The 23,290-nt window shown below is 36.3% G+C and overlaps 1 protein-coding gene across 1 annotated transcript in view; it reads left to right on the top strand.

The window, feature by feature from the left end:
* Positions 1–23,290, top strand: part of LOC110133944 (transmembrane 9 superfamily member 2-like) — an 84,918-nt gene that overhangs the window by 13,046 nt on the left and 48,582 nt on the right. Inside the window, exons 6-7 of the mRNA XM_020888202.2 lie at positions 4,977–5,104; positions 9,752–9,863. Coding sequence (XP_020743861.2) covers positions 4,977–5,104; positions 9,752–9,863 — 240 coding nt within the window. The remainder of the gene's footprint in view (positions 1–4,976; positions 5,105–9,751; positions 9,864–23,290) is intronic.

Raw genomic sequence — 23,290 nt, 5'->3', positions numbered from 1 at the left:
GAGACTTCCCAGGTGCCTTCTGCGCTCACACATGCATAGCCTTCCTCCTTATCAACATCACTCACTAGAATGTGGTACATTTGTACAACTGATGAATCTTCATTGATACACAGTGAAGATACACATTATAGCACTATGTGATACACATTAATTAATGTGATACACATTTCACCCAAAGCCCATAGTTTACATTAGGGTTCACTCTTGCGTGCATTTGATGGGTTTGGACAAATGTATAATGACATGTGTCCACTGTTATAATATCATACAGAGTAGATTCACTGCCCTAAAAGTCTTCTGTGCCCTGCTTGTTCATCCCCCTCCACCTGGTGTCTTTTGTTTCTCTCTTATACTGTGATAACTGGATCCGCTATTCCTTAGAGGATATTGAGACTTCTGAAACTAGAGGGTGAAGAAACCTAAGCTTCCATCAACCAGGAAACAAAAACTTTTTCTCTTGCAGTGTTTAGCTAGCGCCCTCTACTGACAAAGCTTCATTCAGTACCAGCTTGCAAAGGAAAGCTAGTTAAAATACTGAAAGGGCCCAGATAATTTTCACAGAGGTAAAAGAGCATGAATTTGGCGATGAGAGGCAATAAATCAATAACTGGCACACCTTACACGCATGTACTGATCAATACTCTGATGAAAGAGAGCCCTCGTTTATCTCCAGAAATCTCTGTGCAGCTCTCCTTTCTCTGGTAATCTGCCCCACAAAATCCAGCCCCTGTGGCCTCTCTGGACTTTGAACTTTGTCTTCCCAACTGGGGAGATTGCGGGGCTCCCTTGGGTACCCCTTCCCTGCACCACTGCCTGGAAATTCTCTCTGGGAAGGAAGCTTGAGTCTTCCCCTTCTCTAGGTGATCACTCTCTTAATATTCTTTGTTGTCCAAGGTCTGAAAACCATTTTCATATACTTTAACCATTTGAAATAATTGTTTAAGGTGAAAGAGCAAATCTAGTCTCATGTTCTTCCATGATGTCTGGAGGAGATTCCACTCTCCTGTTTTCTTTCTGCATACATTTGCTTGGTGTGACTTTGCCTATCCTTTCCATTTAACTTTCCAAATCTCTTTTAGATGTGTCTCTTTTATACAACATGTTATTGGTTTTTGCTTCAGGGCATCTTCTGAAAAATCTTTTCCTCTTAATGGCTGAGTTAAGCCCGTTTACATGTATTGCTATGATATTTACTCTCAGTTCTGTTATATTACATTTAGTTTGCTATTTTGATATTCTACATTTTATTGATTCTTTTTTTTCCATTTGTTTTTATTAGTTGGAGGCTAATTACTTTACAATATTGTAGTGGTTTTTGCCATACATTGACATGAATCAGCCGTGGATTTACATGTGTTCCCCATTTATTGATTCTAAGACTCATGTTTCCCCATATTTTATCATTTATGAAATCAAGATGTGTCTTCCAGTTGATGGCATGTTAAAGTTTAATTGGCAGTGTATTTTTTTAGCAGCACATAAAATAATGTTTTGCAAGTGGTGGCATTTTCAATTCCATGAAATATAATATTTCTTTGAAAAGTCTTTATGTGGTCTACATTTTATTGTAATTCTTCTAATATTTAAGGTTTAAATTTCTGTTGTAGTCTTTTCATTTCTACCTACTTGTTAGTCACTGTTTTTTTTTTTTTTTTGCCACACCATATGATTTTCAGGATCTCAATTTCCTGACCAGGGATTGAACCAGGCTTGAGGCAGTGAAAGCTCAGAATCTTAGCCACTAGGCTACCAGGGGCCTTCCAGTCACCTGTTTCTTAGAGGGTGTTATACAGTTTCATGATTATGCATCTGGTTATGGATTTTTGTTTTGCTTTGTTTTTAATTGTGTTGTTAATTCCTTGAGTTTCCTGGATTGGTGCCTTTTATCAGTTTTGTAATTCTCAACCATAGTCAGATATTTTCTTCTTTCCTTTTTAGACTCCAATTAAAGCTATGTTAAGTGTTTTTTTTCTTCTCCACATGTCTTAACTTTTTTTTTCTGTATTTTCTATTTTTTTCTGTGGTGTGTTCTTCTGGTGTATCTTCTAGTCTATAAATTCTCTTTTCACATGTTTCTTCTCTTAAAATTTCAGTAATAATCTTTCTCATTTCTACAAGTTCTGTTGTTTTTCAAATCTGCTAGGTCATTATTTTATACTTATCTAGTTTATGCACATGCTTTCACACTTGTATTTGATGTCTTTGAAATATATTAAGTTTGGTTAATTTAAAATCTACCTCTTATCATTCCTGGATCTGAAATCTTTACAGATTTGTTTCTGCTGGTTCCTGCTCATGATTCCTTTTTTCCTTGTATGCTTCATTATTTTGACTTCATATTCATTGTTCTCAAGTATTTGTGGAGTTTGAGTCCTGGGGTCAAAGTACTTTCCTTCAGAGAGGATTTTCATTTACTTCCACATAGTGTCTTTGGGAAATACCAGTCCGGGAACACCTTAAGGCAAATTCATAATTTAAACTTCCTGAGGCAACTTAGATGATGTGAATCCAGCCTGCAAATCTATGATTTTTGAGGATAGTTTTATTTCTCTCCCCCTACCCCCACCTGGTTCTGTTTATCTTTGAGGCCATCTTCCCAATAGTCCGTTGGGACTATAGAAGTAGGCTCACTTCTGGCTCACCTTTATCCTGAGGATGTTGCTTTTGGAAGGGGTGGGTGGTCTCAGCTTAGTGTGCAGAGGGTCTCATATTAGCCTTCTCATCTGGGAGGGCCCTCCCTGAGTGCCCCCCTCCTCATCCTATGAAGCTACCCAAACCGAAGTTCAGGTTTGCCCAAATTAGCAGATATCCTCAGGGCAAGAGCAGCATCAGTGTTTCCTTACCCAGCTGACCTCTCTGGCTTGCTGCTTCCCCTTAGAATTTGGCATTGGGACCTCCCTCGCAGTCCAGTGGTTAAGACTCTGGGCTTCCAATGCAGGGGGCAGGGGTTTGATCCCTGGTTCAGGGAACTAAGATCTTATATGCCACATGGCATGGCCAAAAAATAAAAATAAATAAAAAAACAATAAGAATAATAAATAAAAAAAAGAATTTGGCATTGGTAGTTCTTTACTTTCTTGTCACCTCATGTTGCTTTTTAAAATTTTAAAGCCTATTTTTTTTAGAGCAGGTTTAGGTTTAAAATAAAATTGAGAGGAAGGTACAGAGATTTCCCATGTACCCTCTGTGCCATACAGACATAACGTACTCCATTCTCAGCATCTTCCAGCAGAGTGGGACATTCATTACAACTGATGAGCCTGCACTGATGCATCACATGATGACCACCTAAAGTCCATAGTTTACATTAGGGGTCACTCTTAGTGCTCATGTTACTTTTAAGGAGATATTTGTTATGTTTATCATTTGTGCTTTGCAGCAGGAGATTTGGCCAAAATAAGATGGGAATTGGAAATCTAGTTAGTTTTAAAGCATAATTTTAATATCTAGTAGGAAGGAATCTAACATTTAGTGACTTCCTTATTCTGTGCCAGGTACCGTACTAGCTCTTTCCATATGATTTCTCACTTAATCCTCTTAATAATTTTATGAATTAAGTGATGGTAGTCCCATTTTATGGACTTCCCTGGTGGTTCAGTAGTAAAGAATCTGTCTGCAATGCAGGAGACCTGGGTTCGATCCCTGGGTTGGAAAGATTCCCTGGAGGAGGACATGGCAACCCACTCTAGTACTCTCGCCTGGAGAATCCCCATGGACAGAGGAGCCTGGAGGGCTAGAGTCCATGGGGTCACAAAGAGCTGGACGTGACTGAGTGACTAAGCGCAGTGTGCTGCTTCTATTAGCATATATCATGGCCATACCTCCATACCAGTACGTGCAGATCTACTGTAGCTGCACTGTATTTCTCTGTATGGTTATATTGTCTTTCATTTAATTATACTGGCAGATAGAGTCCAACCCATCACAAGTCTTATACAGAAGCTTCTCCCACATCCTTATGGAAAAATAATCATTCACTCTCTCTTAACCACTTTTACCAGAAAAGAGCAGTCAGAAGTTTTCTTTCTTCTGAATTGGAGCAGTGGTTCTCAAAGTGTGTTCCAGGACCAGTATCATTGGCACCACCTGGGAGCTTGTTAGACATAATAGAATCTCAAGTCTCACCCTAGGCCCAGTGAGTCAGAATCTGCATTTTAACAAGATCCCTGGGTGCTTTGTATAAACTTTTAAGTTTAAGAAGCATTGATGTAGGATAATTACCTACAGATATAGTTGTGGCTGTTAGGGAACGAACTAATGAGTACTTGACTGATAGAGAGTTTAATTCACTTTTTGATGCCTCTGTTTGATGCCTCTGATTATAAATGTAAATATACCCTCATTATACAAAATTTGGTAAGTACAGAAAAATCTAAAGAACCAGTGGAAAAATGAATGCCTGTAGTATCACTACCCAGAGACACCACAGTTTACATTCTGCAACACGTCTTTCTATTTTTTCTTGTTTCCTTACTTTTACCATAAATAAAGCCCAAACTCTTTTTTTTTTTAAGTCATAAGGAATTAATGGCAGAACCACATTTGGGTTCTTTTTTTTTTCATTTATTTTTATTAGTTGGAGGCTAATTACTTTACAATATTGTAGTGGTTTTTGTCATACATTGACATGCTTAAACTTTAAGTACCTGTAACATTTTATTAGTTTATTTGCATTACTTCATATTTTTGTGTGGTTAAAAACCAGAAATGTGTGCATTTGTGAATTTTACATTTTCAAACTATTCCTTTGTAACAACTGTTTAAGACAATAGAATTAAGTAACATCTTAATTTTAGGCCAGATGTTCAGGGCTGTGGTTTTAACCTTATAAAAACACATTTACACTTCAGTATGCTTAATTTATAGCTTGGTTTTTTAGAACTAATATATCCCATTTCATTCCATGCTCACAATTTATATTTTTGAGTTTGTAGGAAAAATTCAAACTTCTTTCAAATTTCTTTATATTTTTGCAGCCTGAATTCAACAAAAATAATACTTACTACCTCTTCAACCACGTTGATATTATCATTACATATAACAGTGAAAATGAAGTAGATTGGTATGTTTCAAAATTGGTTTCTGCTAGACTTGAACCCAAAAGGTAATTATAGAATATCTTTTAAAGTAGTCCCATTAATTTAAAAATTAATTCAAAATGTAGAAGATCTCACCAGAATTTTCATTTTTAGGATATATGTGTGATATAACCTTAGACATAAAGTTTAAAAAAATCAAATAGACAATTTTATTCCATTTTACTTATAGTAAGCATCTGAGTAACAGGTAATGTGAAAAAGAACTGACAGATCTGGAAGAGAATAGCCTTATTGAGGATGTCCTAACTCTCTTCTTTAGTTGCTGCCATATGACGGAGATTATGTTAAGGTTTGTGTTTGTTCAGAGGAGAATTCTAGTTCCAATGGAGTCTATTAGGCAGGTATCAATTGAGTTTGAGGAAGAATCTGCTAACAGCTAGAGCTCTCTAACAGTTGAATTAGCACTCTCAAGAAGCAGTGAGTAGTTAATCCCTAGATGTTTGTAGGAAGAGCCTAGATGACCCAGCTCTTAGAGATTTCATAATTAGGCACCCAGCATAGTGTCTGGTCCTTAGTAAGTGAATACTTAATGAATTTTTATTTTATTTTATTATTTTTTTAATAATGAATTTTAAGGGCAGTTCTGCATTGGGTAAGAGACTGGATAGGTGCAAATGATGTTCTAACTTCAAGATTCTTTGAAACTGTAGGATAAGATTGGTACTCTTCAATTAAAAGAGGGAGGGGGAATAAATCATACAGTATATCAAATCATGATCGATATGGGTAAAAATAAAATCTGATATATTAGGATGGAGGAAGTTATCCTTTGAGACTAAGGTGAAGTATATTAAAGGAGGTAAGTGTGGTATAGTTTTCTGAACACAGAACATGAATTTGGAAATTTGGATTTTAGTCTTATATCTGCTGGTTCCATTTTGGAAGTCAACCCTAAGTTCATTAAGATGGATCAAATTTCATTGTTTTTAAGTCTACTAGCCTATTTTATTTTACCCAAGGTTGTTCCATCTGTCACAACTAATGACCAAAGGGAAAGAATAGTTAAAGAATGTACTGTACCAAGCTTTTGGCCCTGGGTACATTAACTTGATGTCTCACAGGCTCAATTTCCTCATCTACAAAAGGAGGGGACTGAATTAGGGGTTTTTAATATAGATTCTGATGTATCAAACCCAGTTTTTATTGATGTGTATTTTCCTGGATAAAAGGGTCCATATATTTCATTAGATAAACAAGACCCCAAAAGGTGAAGAACATTGGTACTTTCCAACTCTGATTTATCTTTGTTTTTGTTATTTTTTTATCTTTGTAAAAAGATATTCTTTTGGAAATTAGTGGTTATGTTAAAATTTCTTGAAGATTTATTGCATAAGGTATTGCAGATAGGAAATAAAAGAAAAGATTAAAAGGATCAGGGCATGTTTATCATTAACAGGCTAAACAGAGCTACTCAGAGAGGCCAGGGAATACTAACCATTGTCAAGGGCAATCACCCATGCTTCTTTGTGTATGTCACTTCTGATAAGTGGGAATAGAATTTTAGGTTCATGGGCTGTGAGATCTGACTCAGAATGGCTGCTCCTGTTGAATGTCATTTGGGTAGAAAGGTAGTAAACATACAAAGTATGATATAGGAAGCTAACCTCATCAGCTATATGAAAATCAAATTTAGTGCTTACAGGCACATTGCATATTCTCAGGCTCAGACAGAGTAAAAAAAAGCCAAGAAAATAATTTTCTAGATCTGTATTTATCTATGCTGCCCATAGTAATCACTTATGTATGCATGCAATAAAACTTTTATCTAATCACAGTAAAGCTCATTTATTTGGTCCCCCTGAGAATAAGGACTGTGTTAAAATTCATCTTTTTGAGAATTGGGCAGTCTGCTCAATGTCATGGATATGAGTTAGGCCTAATGGTTTTCTAAGTCTAAAGTCTTGTGTTTTCTTTCAGGTACTGTGCCCTGTTAATTTCCCTGATGGTTGCCATAGCTGATTATCTTTTTCCTTAAAACACCTGCTGCATTGGCTTTTGGGTTACCACTTTCCTGGTTTTCTCTTGTCTCACTGGTTGCTCATCAGTCTTCCAATTTCTCCAACCTCTCTCTCTCTCTCTCTCTCTCTCTTATTTTTTTGTGATTTTTGGGTTTGCCACATGGTTTGTGGGATCTTAGTTCTCCAACCAGGGGTTGAACCTGGGCCCTCGGCAGTGAGAGCATGGAGTCATAACCACTGGACTACCAGGGAAGTCCCTCATTTCTCCAACCTCTTAATCTCAGTGGGCTCCAGAACTCAGTATTTGAGCTCTGCCTCTTTATTTATACTCACCTTGGTGATCTTACCCTGTCTCCTGGCATCAGACACCACAGCGACACTTAGGTCTCTGTGTGTGTGCTCAGTTGCTTCAGTCATGTCCGACTCTTTGCTACTCTGGACCGTAGCCCACTAGTCTCCTCTGTCCATGGGTTTCTCCAGGCACAAATACTGGAGAAGGGTTGTCATGCCCTCTTCCAGGGGCTCTTCTTGACCTAGGGATCAAACCCATGTCTACTGTGTCTCCTGCATTGGCAGGCAGATTCTTTACCACTAATGCCACCTGGGAAGCCCCTCTTAGGTCTCTAGACCTGTATATTTAGCTGTCTATTTGCCACTTGGATGTCTAATAGGCATTTCCAACTTAGCATGTCCCCAAATAAACTTCTAATCTTCCCTCCAAACCCACTTCTCTTGTTGTCTTCTCCATCTCAGTAGATGGCAACTATATCCTTCTAGTTGCTCAGACCCCCAAACCATGACATCACTCTTGATTTCTCTTTATCATTCTTCTCTCATACCCTATATCTGGTCCGACCCTTTAGTACATCATGTGCCTCTGGCTTTTTTTTTTTTTTTTTTTGCAGCACCATATGGCTTGTGGAATTTTAGTTACTAGACCAGGGGTGGAACCCATGCTCCCTGTGATGGAAGCCCAGAGACCACCATGGAATTCCCCATGTGGCTCTATTTTAAAAACATATTTAGAATCCACCACTTCTCATCACCTCCAGCACTATCAGCTGGTTCAGGACATCATCATACCTTACCTGGATTGTTGCAGAAATCTAGCTGGTCTCCTTGCTGCTGCCCTTGTCTTCTCATAACCTTTTCTCAATACAGCATTCAGAGCATTCCTTTTTATTTTTTTATTTTAAACTTTCATTTTGTATTGGGGTATAGCTGATTAACAATGTTGTGATAGTTTCAGGTGAATAGCAAAGGGACTCAGCCATACATATACATGACCCTTTTAAAAGTTCAGCTTGTGTTAATCCTCCACTTAGAATCGTCCAGTGACTTCCCATCTCAGAGTTAAAGTTGAAGTTGTGAAAGTGGCCTGGAAGGCCTTATACAATCCATATATAAGGCCAGTGGTTTAAAATAGGGCTTCTAACTTGATTAGAGACCTTTATAGAATTTTTGCCACATAGTCTCTCATATGAAATGCAGATCTTCCCTGTATGGGGTTCAAGACCCATGCTTCAGAGCATACTTGATATGCATTATCATGTAGTAATTTAATTTTTCCCTTCAGTGTGAAATGTTGACCTGTAGCTTTAAAAATTATGATTTCTCTAATTCATAGCTATTTTAAAATATATTTTGGCTTTAAATAGAACACGTTTATCCTACACTTGTAAGGGCACATTATGGACCAGACAGTAAGTAGGGTTACAAGAATGAATACAAAAGATGTGCACACCAATAACCTTTGCAGTTGTGAGTGAGTGGTTTGATTGTGCATGTATGTGTAGAGATAATAATCTCATCAGGATTGCATAGTAATCTTTAGACAGAAACCACGGGGTAAACTGTATGTTGAGTTAACTAATTAAAAAATGAAGCAACATGGTTTCTCCTTTTGATTTTTCTCCCTCCCCTTTATTCTTTTTTTTTCATTTATTTTTATTAGTTGGAGGCTAATTACTTTACAATATTGTAGTGGTTTTTGTCATACATTGACATGAATCAGCCATGGATTTACATGTATTCCCCATCCCTATCCCCCCTCCCACCTCCCTCTCCACCCGATTTTTCAAGAAATAGAAAAGTCACTTTATTTCTGACCAGGCATTTGCTAGCTTCACCAGTCCTGTCTAGTTTCAGGCTTCTCTAATTTTTGTTTTCCATCTTTGGGTTTTAATGATCATTCTCTTTTTCAAACACAAAATGTTCACATAGATATATCCTCAGGCCCTTTTATGGCTAAGCATGGCATTTTACACACAGTAGGCCCTCAAATCTCTGGGTGCTTATAAATATGATTTCTGTCTCATCTATTTGGTTTTCTAACTCTATAGTTGAGGTTACAAGATAGATTTTTTTTTTTAGTATAAAGAAGAGAGGGATGGGATGAAAGATGAAAAATAAAGCCATTTGCTAATAGGATTTTTAAAAAATCTATCCACTGGTAAAGAGAAAGTTCTTAAGTATTGTGTTTTGGGCAGTATATTGAGTCTATTTGCATGTTAGGGACATTTAGAAACAAGAATATTTTAAATTGTAAAGAGTTTTAAATGCAGAATATAAGGAAAGGCCCATTTTTATCAGCCTGCTGTTATTACATGCCCAAAGAGCCATGAATCAGAAGGTTACAATTTCAATTTGGTATAAAAATTCCCTTCCCTTCCTTTTCTCCTTCTCTTTTACTAGCTATAAACATGTAGATGAAAACCATCTAACTTGTAATGGAACCCCTATGGAAATTCCTGGAGACTATACAGATAAGTTGAACATCATCTACACTTACTCTGTGAAATTTGAAGTAAGTATTCCATGCCATAATCTTACTTTTTTTTTCTAAATCAAGTATATAAATATCATATACTTCAGTAATATTAAAGCCTTTATTTCTATCAATTGAAAGTTGTATAGCGCACCTTGGGAGTCCAAGAAAGAAGGTAAGTTCTTAATGTTAAAACCATTCAAAAGACAATCATTACAGGAATTGCTGTATTTAATCTACTACATTTCAGGTAGCTTGCCAGGTACTTTACTTATTCTTATTTCATATTGAGGTTTGAATGAGGTACATGGGAAACCAGAGAGGTGTCACCTGGGGTTGACAGACTGGCTGACTGCTCAAGTGAGACCTTAAAGGAAGAGTATCTTGTGGAAGAGACAAAGTCTGGTATAGTGAAAAGAGCAGACATATTGGACATTTGGACTAACCTGCAGTTCAAACTATGGCTTGGCCACTTACTAGACACAAGTGCATAGGCAAGTCATGTGATCTCTGAGGCTCAATTTCTTCTCCTGTCATTTCATCCTCATTTTCAGAATATATAAAGCCCTTAGCATGATATAGAATAGGTCCTTAACTTATAACATTTATTATTATTTGTACATCTGGAATTATCCCTTTTGTGAATAGCTATTTTTATAAAGATGGTATGTATTTTTGGTAAATAGGTAGATAGATTAATAACATTCTGGTGAATAATCTATCAGCTCTTTGAAGCCCATGTTTCCCAAAGTGTTTTCTGGAAACAAATTCCTTCATATTTTATTCATTTTAGCTTTTTTTATTTTAGCTTTATATTTTAAAAAGTGTTACATGAAAAAAAGGATCTATGATGAGGTTACGATGGATAATACTAGGTTAAACAATGTTAAAACAATGGCTTTAAGGGTATTCACTATGATAAACAGCATTGTAAATTTCCAAAAGATGATTATAACATGCAGCATTTCATAGACCATGGCACAGCTCATGGGGATATCATTTTCTGTAGGAAAATACTGTGTGTTGTGCTAAAAAGTGCACAACTTTGTACAAATGGGGTATTATATATACTATTTTCACTTACTGTATATGTCATGGACATTTTTCCAGGTCAATAAATACAGAGTCACCACCTTCTTTTTATTGACTACATAGTATATTTCATGTACAGTCTGTAATCAACTTATTTAGTGCTCTATTGATAAAAATCCAAATGTCTAATTTTTAATTCTTATAAACAGTGTTTTAATTAGCACCCCTTTTTATTTGTCTGATTATCTCCTTGCATTAAATTCCTAGAAGTAGGAATTTAGGTAACAGGGTGTACACAACAGACTTTTAGACTCTGTGGGAGAAGGCGAGGGTGGGATGTTCAGGGTGCAAACATTAAAAAAAATATATTTATTTGGCTGCGCTGGGTTTTAGTTGCAGCACACAGGATCTTTGATCTTTGTTGCAACATGCAGGATCTTTAGTTGCAGCATGTGGGATCTAGTTCCCTCAATCAGGGATCAAACCCGGGCCCTGTATTGGGAGCACAGAGTCTTAGCCATTGGACCACCAGGGAAGTCCCAGGGTGTACACATTTTGATAACACATTACCAAATTCTTTGCAAAAAAGTTGCTAGGCTGTTCCCTAGCATGCTCAGCAATACTAGGTTTCTGTCAATTTAAAAAATCTTGCTTCAGAATTTTAATTCTGTGAGTATAACAAAGTGAGATAGATTCATACTAGGCAAACTCCTAAGGGTCTAATATATAAACCAAAACACCAATTTCATAATTTATTTGGAGAACTCTAAATGCCTCGTTGACCACATCATTCATGTTAGCTGGTTGGCACATCTGCCTATGATAAAGAGATATGAGAAAACAAATATAAAAAAACCCAAAAAACAAATATAAATAGAGTAGAATAAGTAGAAAGTTTCTTGGCGAACATAGGACTCCAGAGAAAAAGGAAGACAAGTATTAAAAGATGATATTCATATGGCACATGGACCAGATGTTCATATTCATGGGTCAGGTACTCTTAGCCTTGGACAGTTATAGAGGTACTTCTCCAGAAAATGAATAGTGGGGCTTTCCTTTCATAGGGAAAACTTTTTATCACTATGTAGGTATATGTATTTCTCTTTATAGTTTTTCTTAAAGACTATGTATCATATTTTTGATTCAGCTTTGATTATACTTGATTTTATACAAGGCCTATTTCTTATAGCTTTGGATATGCTTTCCTGAGACAAAACCCTAATCACCTTATTTGGGATCAGGTCTCAAATCTCTTTGAACACTTACAAATTGTGCTTGGTTTGTGTCATTTCTATAGATGGCCTGACAGCCATTATAACACAATTCTTCCTAATCTCATTCTCAAAGCAATTCCAGTTTAGGGATGCCTTGCTTTTGTCCCTATGTATCACCTAGAGTGGTTATCTCCATTTTATAAATGAGGATCCTAAAGCCCAGCGAGCTGAAGTAATTTTCTCCAGATCATAGCTAGCAGGAGGTGGAAGTGATATTCAAACTCAGGTCTGTTTGGCCCCAAACTCATAGTTTTTCCACTATTCCATTCTGGCTTTCTATATTAAAGGTCTATTATATTTTCTGCCTACAGAGTTACTGTAAAGAAAATGAGAAGCGTTTATGTTAGAGATATGTGTGTGTACTTTGAGTCATCCAGCTAGAGGTCAGGATTACTTGATCCTACATCCTGCAGTTTACCCAAAATACAATTGGTGAAAACAGGCAATTTACCAGTCCAATAAGTATAGTCCAGTCTTCTAATCTCTGGATGAAACACAGAAGTGTAATCTGGGAAAAGGAATGAAGTACACCCTGAAGAAATTAAAATAACCTTTCCCTAGTGATTGAAAATAGTATTCCAACTCCAAGCTATTACTAGAAGTAGATTGAAGAGTGGAAGCTCTTATATATTTTTATCACTTATCAATTGGCTATTAAAATTAAGTGTAGGGATGGTAACAGACTTATTTGTGATGATCATTTTGAAATGTATAGAAATATTGAATCACTATGTTGTGTAACAGGAACTAACATAGTGTGTAGGTCAATTATACTTCAAAAACAAACTCATAGAAAAAGATTAGATTTGTGGTTACTGGAAGCAGGGGATGAGGGGAGGGAGGAATTAGATGATGGTAGTCATAACTACAAACTTGGAGTTATAAGATAAATAAGTGCTAGGGATGTAATGTACATCATGATAAATATAATTAATGTTGTATGTTATATATGAAAGTTGGGAGTGAATCCTAGGAGTTCTGATCATAAGGAAAACATATTTTTTAATTTCTTTAGTTTTATATCTATATGAGATGATGGATGCTCACTAAACCTATTCTGGTCATGATTTCATGACATATGTTAAGTCCCATCATTATGCTATACACCTTAAATGTATACAGTGCTGTGTATCAATTATACTCAGTAAAACTGGAAGAAAAAAAATAATAAAATAAATTTAAGTGTAAGAACGCTTATGTTTACAGGAAATGTCAAGGGAAAGCACATCTAAACTCTGAAGTTTAGACTCAAGCCAGGAGCCTACATGGTATGGTGTTAGTGGTCTGTCTGCCTGTTAGGAAGCAACTGTGGCAGTTAAAAGAGCTAAAGTGCAAGTTTAGATGCAGCTATAGCATATGGGGGTTTTGGGGGGAATTGCCTTATTTGGGGTTAGGTCTCAACTCCTTGTTCTTTAACTTTCCTTGATCCTGGGAGCTACTTCAGAGGAGGAATTTTCCTTCCCATTGAAACTCATTTAAGGTGCTTAGAAGGCCTGTGGCTTCCAGATGTGGTACAATGGAAAGAACCAGACAAACCCAAGGTGTGAATCCTGGCTTTGACATTTCTTAGCTGTGTGAACTTGGGCAGGTTACATTGAGCCTATATTTCCTGATCTGTAAAATCCCTATTTTAAAATAGTCACCTCATGTGATTGCTAGCAGAGATAAGTTAACAAACACATAGAATATTTAGCACAGCTCCTAGCCAGTGGTAGACACACAGCATTTCCTCTTCCTTCTCTCAGATACAGGAGCACTTGCTTTATAAATGTCTTATACAAAAGTAGCTCATGGGTGCAGAGTGCACTTATACAGTGAGGATGCACTAAGCCACAATGTTCTTTTTTTTTGCCTTTACTTAATTGCTTTTAACCACAATATTCTGTATCTGAACGCCAGAAAGTTGCTGTTACAGTTGTGGGGAGGGCGCCAGGAAGAGTGGTTATGAATATCTCTGATGGTGTTGTTTCCTTATTTTCTGTCTTGAGTTGAAAATGTTTGTGTTTTTTAAAAATTTTTTACCCAGTGATAATCGTACACATCAACATGTCTCAAAGTGCATTCCCAAGAATGCTAGTCAAATAAATTTGGAAAATGCTACTTTCCACTGTCTACTTTTGTAGCTTCAGAAAGCACATGAGTGTTTGATGTTGTTTTTTAGTTGCTATGTCTGACTCTTTTCAACCCCATGGACTGTAGCCCACTGGGTTCCTCTGTCCATGGGATTTCCCAGGCAAGAATACTGGAGTGGGTTGCCATTTTCTTCTCTAGGAGACCTGCCCGACTCAGGGATCAAATTCACACTTCTGCTTGATAGGCATATTCTTTACCGCTGAATCACCTGGGAAGCCCACATCAGTGTTTTAAAGTCTCCTAATAGAGAAACCTTTGACTGAGTCTAACTCAACAGTTTAGAATCGTCTTTGACTATGGAGTACTATTCTGGAGTAACATTTATATCCCACTGCAGATTCTACTTTGTGTACACTAGGTGTACATGGTTGTTGTGTCTTACAGTAGCTTACAAGATTCTATTGAACTAGAAATTTTTACTTTTTAAATTAAAAAAAAATTTTATTGAACTATAGTTGATATACAATATCATGTAAGTTTCAGGTGTACAGCACAGAGATTCAGTTATACACACATACATATATATATTATTTTTTAGATATTTTCCCCTTATAAGTTATTATATAATAGTGAGTATAGTTTCCTGTGCTATTTAGTAGGTCCTTGTCAGTTGTTTTAAGTAAGAAAAAAATTATAGTAGTAATTCATGTTCATTGTAAAAATATAGAAAGATCACAAAATGTAAATAAAAGTCATTCAGAATACCACCATGTGCTGAGAATCACCATGAAAATTTTGGTGTATGGAATTAAGAGATAATTCTGAAATCAGACAGCTGGGTTTGAATTCCTATTTTCTACCACTACTTACTATACTAGCTCTTGCCTACCATTTACCTCTTCAGACTTCAGTTTCTTCATTTGTAAAACTGGTTCAATAATAGTAATTATCTACATCACAGGTGTGAAATTTAAATCAGGAAATATAACTAAAGGCACATGGTATAGTTTCTGACACAAAGAAGGAGCTCAAACAATGCTTGTTACTAGTACTGTCATTAGGTTGTAAGAATTGGATGAGCTACATTGTTTTGTAACCTGCCCTTTTAACTTAACCATATAATGTAAACACTTGCCATATGATTAAATTTTCTTCTGCATTATTTAAATTTAAACTTGGTGAGATTATATTATTTTAAATTTAAGATTATGAAAATGAAAGTTCAATTCTCTACAATAAAAAATCATATTGAACCTATAATATAGCTTTCAGTGGACAAATGAGAAGCTGTGTACTTAATTATCATTTATTGAATTTCTTCAGTGGGAATGACAGAATTTGAAAATAAGTCTCTTTTTCTGGATTTCCCTGGTGGTTCAGTGGTTAGGACTCCTCGCTTCCACTGCAGGGGGCACAGGTTCAGTCCCTGGTCAGGGAATTAAGATCCCACATGCCAGACAGTGCAGTAAAAAGAAAAAAAAGAGGTTTCCTTTCATCCTCCAACTAAATAATTGATTCAGGTCAATAATTCATTAAAGGATATTAAAACTGTAGATGACTGAGTGCTGGAGAAACTGGGTTATTCTCACAGTGACAAAGTAGCACTCCATAGATTATTTTCTAATTGTAAATGAGAAAATATAAAAATAAATGGATGAAATAAATATGACAAATAGGAATTCATACTGATCTCTCTGACCACAGTGGTCATGCTAGCCCTCTCCTCTTGTTGATCTGTAACTTCTTTCTCCGATATTGAGAAACCTGGCTCCCATTATCCACAAGATACTGACTTATTTGGTCAACTGAAGCACACATGTAAAGTATTGTCTACTGCTAACCCATAGTCCTGTGAGAAACAAATGTATTAAACAGTATATAGTGTTTGTGTAGCACTTTTTTGATAAATAAATATCTTACATTCTTCTTTCTTGAACCAAATCTTTAAAATCTGTTGTATGTTTTATACTTAAAGCTCATCTCATTTAGGACTGGCACATTTCAAGTGCTGAATAGCCATGTGTGACTAGCTGCCGCCATCTTAGCTAGATCTAGACCTCCACATTTTCAGGGACTGTCCGTTTTGATCTGTGTTTGTACATGTTCTTTGCCTTTTGCTACTTCTCACTCTTAATACAGAAAATCCCACCAGGTCATTTAATAGACGATAGTATAGTTGTAAAAATTTTGTCTTTTTGCTTTTTAATTGAACATCTGTGCGCTTTGTGTTTTCAGAAAATGATACATGTTTCCATGTGGGTATAAAGTGTGGTGTTTATATAATGATTTTGTTCAGAAGTTACTGAAGGATGGGACCATAATGATTAACATTTGAATGAAGACCTTTTATTCATCTGTTTATATAGCAAATATTTTTGAGGGTCTATCATGTTCCTGGGCTTCCCTGGTGGCTCACCAGTAAAGAATCCACCTGCAATGCTGGAGACATAAGAATTACACTTATAAGAAAGGGAAGATGTAAATCTGGTGCAGTATTATTAATGTCTCCAGTTGGTGACATGGTGCTTCCCTGGTGGCTCAGTGGTAAAGAATCTGCCTGCCAATGCAGGAGATGCAGGTTTGATCCCTGGGTCAGGAAGATCCTCTGGAGGAGGGCATGGCAACGACCACTCCAGTATTCTTGCCTGGGGCAATCCCATGGACAGAGGAGCCTGGTGGGCTACAGTCCACCAGGTCGCAAAGAGTTGGACACAACTGAGCGACTTGGCATGCATGATTATGTGCCTAGCATGGGAATTTTTATAAAGTATCTAGTTTAACTTTATTTTTCATACCTGCCTCTGAAGGCAAGTATTTTAAATCTCCATTTTTTTTTTTTTTTTTTTTTGGCCTCTTGACTTGCAGAATCTTAGTTCCCTGCTCAGGGATTGAACCCAGGCCCCAGCAGTGAAAGTGCCGAGTCCTAACCACTGGACCACCAGGAATTCCCTTTAAATCTTCATTTTATAGGCTATAAAACTGAGACTCATAAAGTCACTTGCCCAAGGTCACAAATGTAAAGGATTATAAATCTAGATTAAGTTGGCTACAGAATCCAGGCTCCTAAAACAGCCACTTTAATGGTGTGAGTTTATTTTTATTTTTTATCTATTTATTTTTTGGCTATACTAAGTGGCATGTGGAATCTTGCTTTCCTGACTTCCAGGGAAGTCCCCATGGTGTGAGTTTACAATGGGCTGGAACTATGCCTGGGAATGAAGGGTGGGTATGTGAGGGCTTTACAGACAGCCCCAGGGGGAGGGCGGGGCTCTGGTGGGAAGACAGTGTCTAGAGGCCAGCAGGCCCTGGGGCGTCCAGAAGGCGAGGCCCTGGGGGCCTGGTGGAGGGGTTGGCTTTCCAGAAACCCCCAGGGTTCAGGTGGGCAGGGGAGGCCAGATCCCACCGTCCAGACCCAGGCTGGGCAGAACTCCCAGGTGCTAGGAAGGCTTTTTAAGAGAGAGGCCTTGAGCTAGTCCTTGAAGGATGCTGCGGATGGTTTGGATAGCATGGGTAGAATGTGCAAGGCATTCTGGGGAAGGTCATAGACTGAGTTAAAAGACCTGGAATTTAGGAATTTGGACGGGGGCCAGCGGAAGGGCTTTCCAGGTGAGAATGTACATGTGTATGTGGGGAACAGTGAATAGATTTGTCTGAAAGAAATTTTTTTCATTTGTTTATTCATTCATCAATAGGCAATAAGTGCATTCTATGTGCCAGGTGTTAAGTCCTGGGTATATAAAGGCCAAAAAGATTCAGTATTAACACCCCAGACTTTAATAGTTTGCATGTAAACAGTATTCATAGAAAGGTTAGAAAGATAGATTTGAGACACATTTTGAATGGCCCTGAATGCCAGGCTAAGGTATTTTTCTACTCATCATATTTTACTTTAAAAAACTTACTGTTTACACCACCAATTAAAGATTTTTTTGATTTCACTCTAATCACATTAATTTTAGCTATGTATCTGTGTATGTGAGTTATATAAGCTTTAGTTGTGGGCTAGCTTGAGACCCTAGCCACATATATAGATTTTTTTTTGCAAGATGCATTCCTGATTTTCAGGCACCATGGACCAATAACTGAATTTGAGAATCAGAGAATTTTGGTACTGGTCTACTTCAAACTCATACTTGACCTTGAGCAAGTTCATTTTCTTTTTTGGACTTCAGTTTCCCTATAGTAAAGTGAGGGAATGGAGCTGGATCAGTAGTTCTCAACCCTATCAGATTAATATCTTCTTTTAATAACAAATGTTTTATCCTTCTCCCTTAGCTGTTGTAAAATAATTTTAATAGATACTGGATAATTATACTTGTCTTACATGTAGTTTCAAGAGACATCAGTATAGCACCACAACTATAATATAAAGGAGGAATAAAAAAATCAATTTTTAATAAGATATATTTCAGTCATTGTTAGATGCTTGCACCTATGTGTATTCGTGCGTGTGTGCATGCTCAGTCATGTCCCACTCTATGGGACCCTATGGACTACATACAGCCTGCCAGGCTCTTCTGTCCATGGAATTTTCCTGGCAAGAATACTGGAGTAGATTGCAATTTCCTCCTCCAGGGACCTGTGTGTATAATCACTGTAAATATGATATATATGAATACAGATGAATATGAGACTATTTTATATTGGTCGCTCAAATATCACACCTTCCTAAAGGATGCCATGATTTTCTGAAATGTTGATTAATTTTAATAATGTTTCAAGCCAAACAGTACCATTTTCCCTCAATTTACATGGTCGTTGCATTCCTGGGGGAAAAATAAATGTATATTAACTTGCCTGCCAATGCAGAAGATGCTGGAGACTAGAGTTTGATCCCTTGGTCAGGAAGAGCCCCTGGAGAAGGGTACGGGAACCAACTCCAGTATTCTTGCCTGGAGAATCCCATGGACAGAGAGCCTGGCGGGTCACGGTCTATAGGGTTGCAAAGAGTTGGACACGACTGAAAAGATTTAGCACACAAAAATACTTTAATTTTAAAATGAAGTTAGAATCCAGCTGCAGATAATCATAAGCAGTTTTTCACTCACATAATGGTGGATGGGGGCTTTTGGAAGTTGTTCTCAATGCTTTGTGTGGGTCTCCCAGTGCCCTGCAGGACGTCTGGCATTCCGCTATGCTTCTAATACCAGTAGAATCCTCGCGTCGTTTCATTATGTCCCCTAGAGGGTGCTGTTCTCCCTGTTGAAAACAACTAGACTGAAAGAAGCTCTAGTTGCCTGCCCCTTGCGTCTTTGATTCCCTGCAGGTGTTTTTACTGAGTGAAACTCATCATATACTGGGTCCTGAATCAAGAGCTCTCATCTATATTTCTGCCTTTGCTTCTTGTGATTTCATTAGAAAGAGCATTAAAGACCTGCCTACCTCATATGCTTTTTATGTCTTATAAAAGATTTAGAAACTCTGGGATGTAAAGATGCAGAATAATTAATTTTAAATGGATTTAAAAAATGGGTTCCACCATTTAGTTATCTTTTTACATTTGTCATTTTGTCTCAAATGTGCCTTAGGATTTTAAAATAATTTCTTATAAAAAATAAAATAATTTCTTACTTTCTTATGGAGGAGTAGTATGTGTTGTGGACTGTTATTTCCAGCAGATGGCAATGTTTGGTGCAAAAACTACTTGATTTAACAACTGTAGATTTTCTAGGCTCTCTTTGTATTTAAAAGCCAAACTTCATAATGTATATTTGAAAGTATCTCTCTTTTTTTACGTTTTATTTTTTCTTCCAGTTTTATTGAGCTATAATTGATATACAGCATGGTATGAGTTTAGGGGCTTCCCAGGTGGTGCAGTGGTAAAGAATTCTGCCAATGCAGGAGATGCAAGAGATGTGGATTCAATCCCTGGGTCAGGAAGATCCCCTGGAGAAGGGCATGGCAACCCATTCCAGTATTCTTGCCTGGGAAATCCCATGACAGAGGAGTCTGGTGGGCTACAGTCCATGGGGTCACAAAGAGTCGGACACAACTGAGCGACTGAGCACTGTATGAGTTTAAGGTGTACAGCATAATGATTTGACTTATGTCATGAAATGATTACCACAATAAATTTAGTGAACATTCATCATCTCATATAGATACAAAATTAAAGAAATAGAAAAATAATATTTTTTCCTTGTGATGAGAACTCTTAGGATTTACTCTCTTAACAACTTTCATATGTAACATACAGCAGTGTTAATTATATTTATCATGTTGTACATTACATCCCTAGTACTTGTTTATCTCGTAACTGGAAATTTGTGCCTTTTGACCACCTTCATCTACTTTCCCCTCTCCCCATTTCCACTTCTGGTAACTACAAATATGATCCCTTTTTCTATGGATTTATTTGTTGTTTTTGAAGTATAATTAACTTACAATACTATGTTAGTTCTTGTTTGTTACAAAACAGTGATCCGATATTTCTATCCATTTTAAAATGATCACCGTGATAAGTCGTTACCATCTGTCACCATACGAAGGTATTACATAATCACTGACTAGATTCCTCACACTGTACATTTCATACTTGTGACTCATTTATTTTGCAACTGGAAGTTTGCACCTTTTAATCTCCCTCACTTATTTCACTCCTTCTTAAAAGGCTTGATATGAGTTAACTTGCTTAAGTCAATGGACAGTAGTCTGGTGAAGAAATGCATGCAATTCAAATTTTGACAAATTAAGTCACACTTTAGTATAATAACAATATTTTAATAATATTGTTTTAATATTAATTTTGTTTTAATAATAAAATGGCTAAGACAAATCCTTTCATGCAATGACTATCTATCCCTGGATTTGTCAGTCTGTAAATTCAGATTTTCTAAAAATAACTTATTTAGAAATAATTTCATACTACAGAAAAATTGCTAAAATAACGCAAAGAACTCTTGTAGTCCCTTTAACCAGATACTCCAATGTTTAACATTTTACTTCATTTGCTCCATTGTTCACTTTTCTCTCTGTGTCCATTATATTAGTCTTTCTGTGAATCCTTTGAGAGCTAGATATTGTCTCATCACCCCTAAATCTGCCAGTGTCTTTCCCTAAAACAAGCATGCAACAGTGCAAACCAGGAATCAATATTGGCATTACAGCATTACATTACCATCTGATTCATTTCCATCCATTCAGATTTCGCCAGCTGGCCAACAATGTCACTTTTCCACTTTCTGGTTCAGTAGCCTTTCCAAAATTACATGTTATATTTAGTTTTTAATCTCCTCCAATCTGGGCCAGTTCTTCAGTCTTTCCTTATGTTTCATATTCTTGAAAATTTTGAAGAGTACAGACCTTACATTCTGTAGGATGACCATCAACCTGTGTCTGTCTTTTGGCTCTTCATGACCAGGCTCAGGCCATGGATTCTCAACAGGAAGACCGCAAAATGATACCTCACATCAGTAGATACAAAATGTCAACCTGACCTTTCATAGATAAGGTTCATCATGAACATTGGGTCATCAGGTGTTAGCTAAAGTCTACTGTTGAATTAAAAGTCATTTCAATTAAAATCCATCATTTCAGTTTTTTTAAAAGCAGTGTACATTGACTTTCTTCATACCCATCCCCCACACTTCACAGAAAACATAGATACCTAATTTTATTAATTTTTCTGCCCATTTTAGATAAATATTTTAAATTATGAAAGTATGATAACACATTTACAGGAGACTTGGAAAATACAGAACAAAGTTACATATAGTTCCACTATATATTACAATTATTTTTAAGTAGATAAATTAAGATTTTTAGTTGGAGTTTCAATATCAAACTCTCAAAAATTAATAGAATGAATAGACAGAAAAGTAGAAGGATATAGTAGACCTGAAAAGCACTATGAACCAATTCAACATAATTAAGATTTATACAATTTTCACACAACAGCAGGATACAAATTCTATTCAAGTTCCCATAGACTATAAACCAGGAGACACTGGAACATATCCAGGGACATAAAACAAGGTGCAAAAATTTCATGGTCTAAAGGTATTGAAATCATAGAGTCTGTTTTCTTTCTTTCTTTTTTTTTTGAGTCTGTTTTCTTATCACTGGAATTATTTTAGAAGTCATTGTCAAAAGATATTTGAAAATAACCCACATATTTTCAAGTGCAATGTGACATTTACCAAGAGAGATCTTTGACTTAGTCATTGAAAGCCTCAATGAAGCTAAAAGACTGAAAAAACACAGAGGGTGATTGCAGAGAAGAAAGCATTTAAATGAGAAATTAATATAAAAATGAGAAATTAATATCAAAGATACTTTAAAAACCCCATGTATTTGGAAATTAAATGTCCACTTTTAAATGATGGGTGCAGATACCAAATCTTAAGTAGTAAGTCACTTCAAACATAATTTGGTCACTTTGTTACCTGTGTTTTCCTTTTGCTAAGAGCATGCCATTAATTTAAGGGGTAATCATTACACATTAATGGTTTAAATGTTTATCAGGGATTATCTTTTAAGATATTCATTTATTGGGGCTATTTTATAAGAAAGCTATTGAAAGGTTAGGTTTGATCATACATCAGCAGAAACAACTGGTGATTATATTTTCTTAGGTTTTAATATCGAGAACCACAATATTAAAAAACTTTTTATCAGTTTGTTGCTGAAACATTTCAAAATACTTAAAGTACAAAAGTAAAATATTAGAATATTCTGTAAGAAATAATGACAGAAATTGAATACTGTTTTCTAAGTAAACAAAATACTGTAATAATAAACCTATTTGCAGGAGGTGGATTTGGAGTGTTGTAGTGAAGCAAGTTGTCTTATAGTTCAAAATTTTAGTTCAATTTAAATAATAATATTGATAATACTTATATGTGGTAAAGGCTTCAAACCATATAGAAAATGTATAAGTAAAATTCTGCCTTCCTTTACTACCCTTCCCCTAATTTCTAGTCTCTTCCTCCAAAAGTATAACCATTGTTTTTTCTTCCAGAAAAATGTGTGCATCTATAAAATATGTATATTTTTTGGAGGGGGAATAGAATCTTGCTGTACATACATGTCTTACTATGTACTTTTCACCTTTATTTTTTCATTTAATGCTATTTCATAGACATGTCA

This window comes from Odocoileus virginianus, unplaced genomic scaffold (assembly GCF_023699985.2).
Source record: "Odocoileus virginianus isolate 20LAN1187 ecotype Illinois unplaced genomic scaffold, Ovbor_1.2 Unplaced_Contig_1, whole genome shotgun sequence".
NCBI classification, from domain to species: Eukaryota; Metazoa; Chordata; class Mammalia; order Artiodactyla; family Cervidae; genus Odocoileus; species Odocoileus virginianus.
The sequence above is the reverse complement of the archived record's forward strand: the minus strand, read 5'-3'. Positions and strand labels throughout refer to the sequence as shown.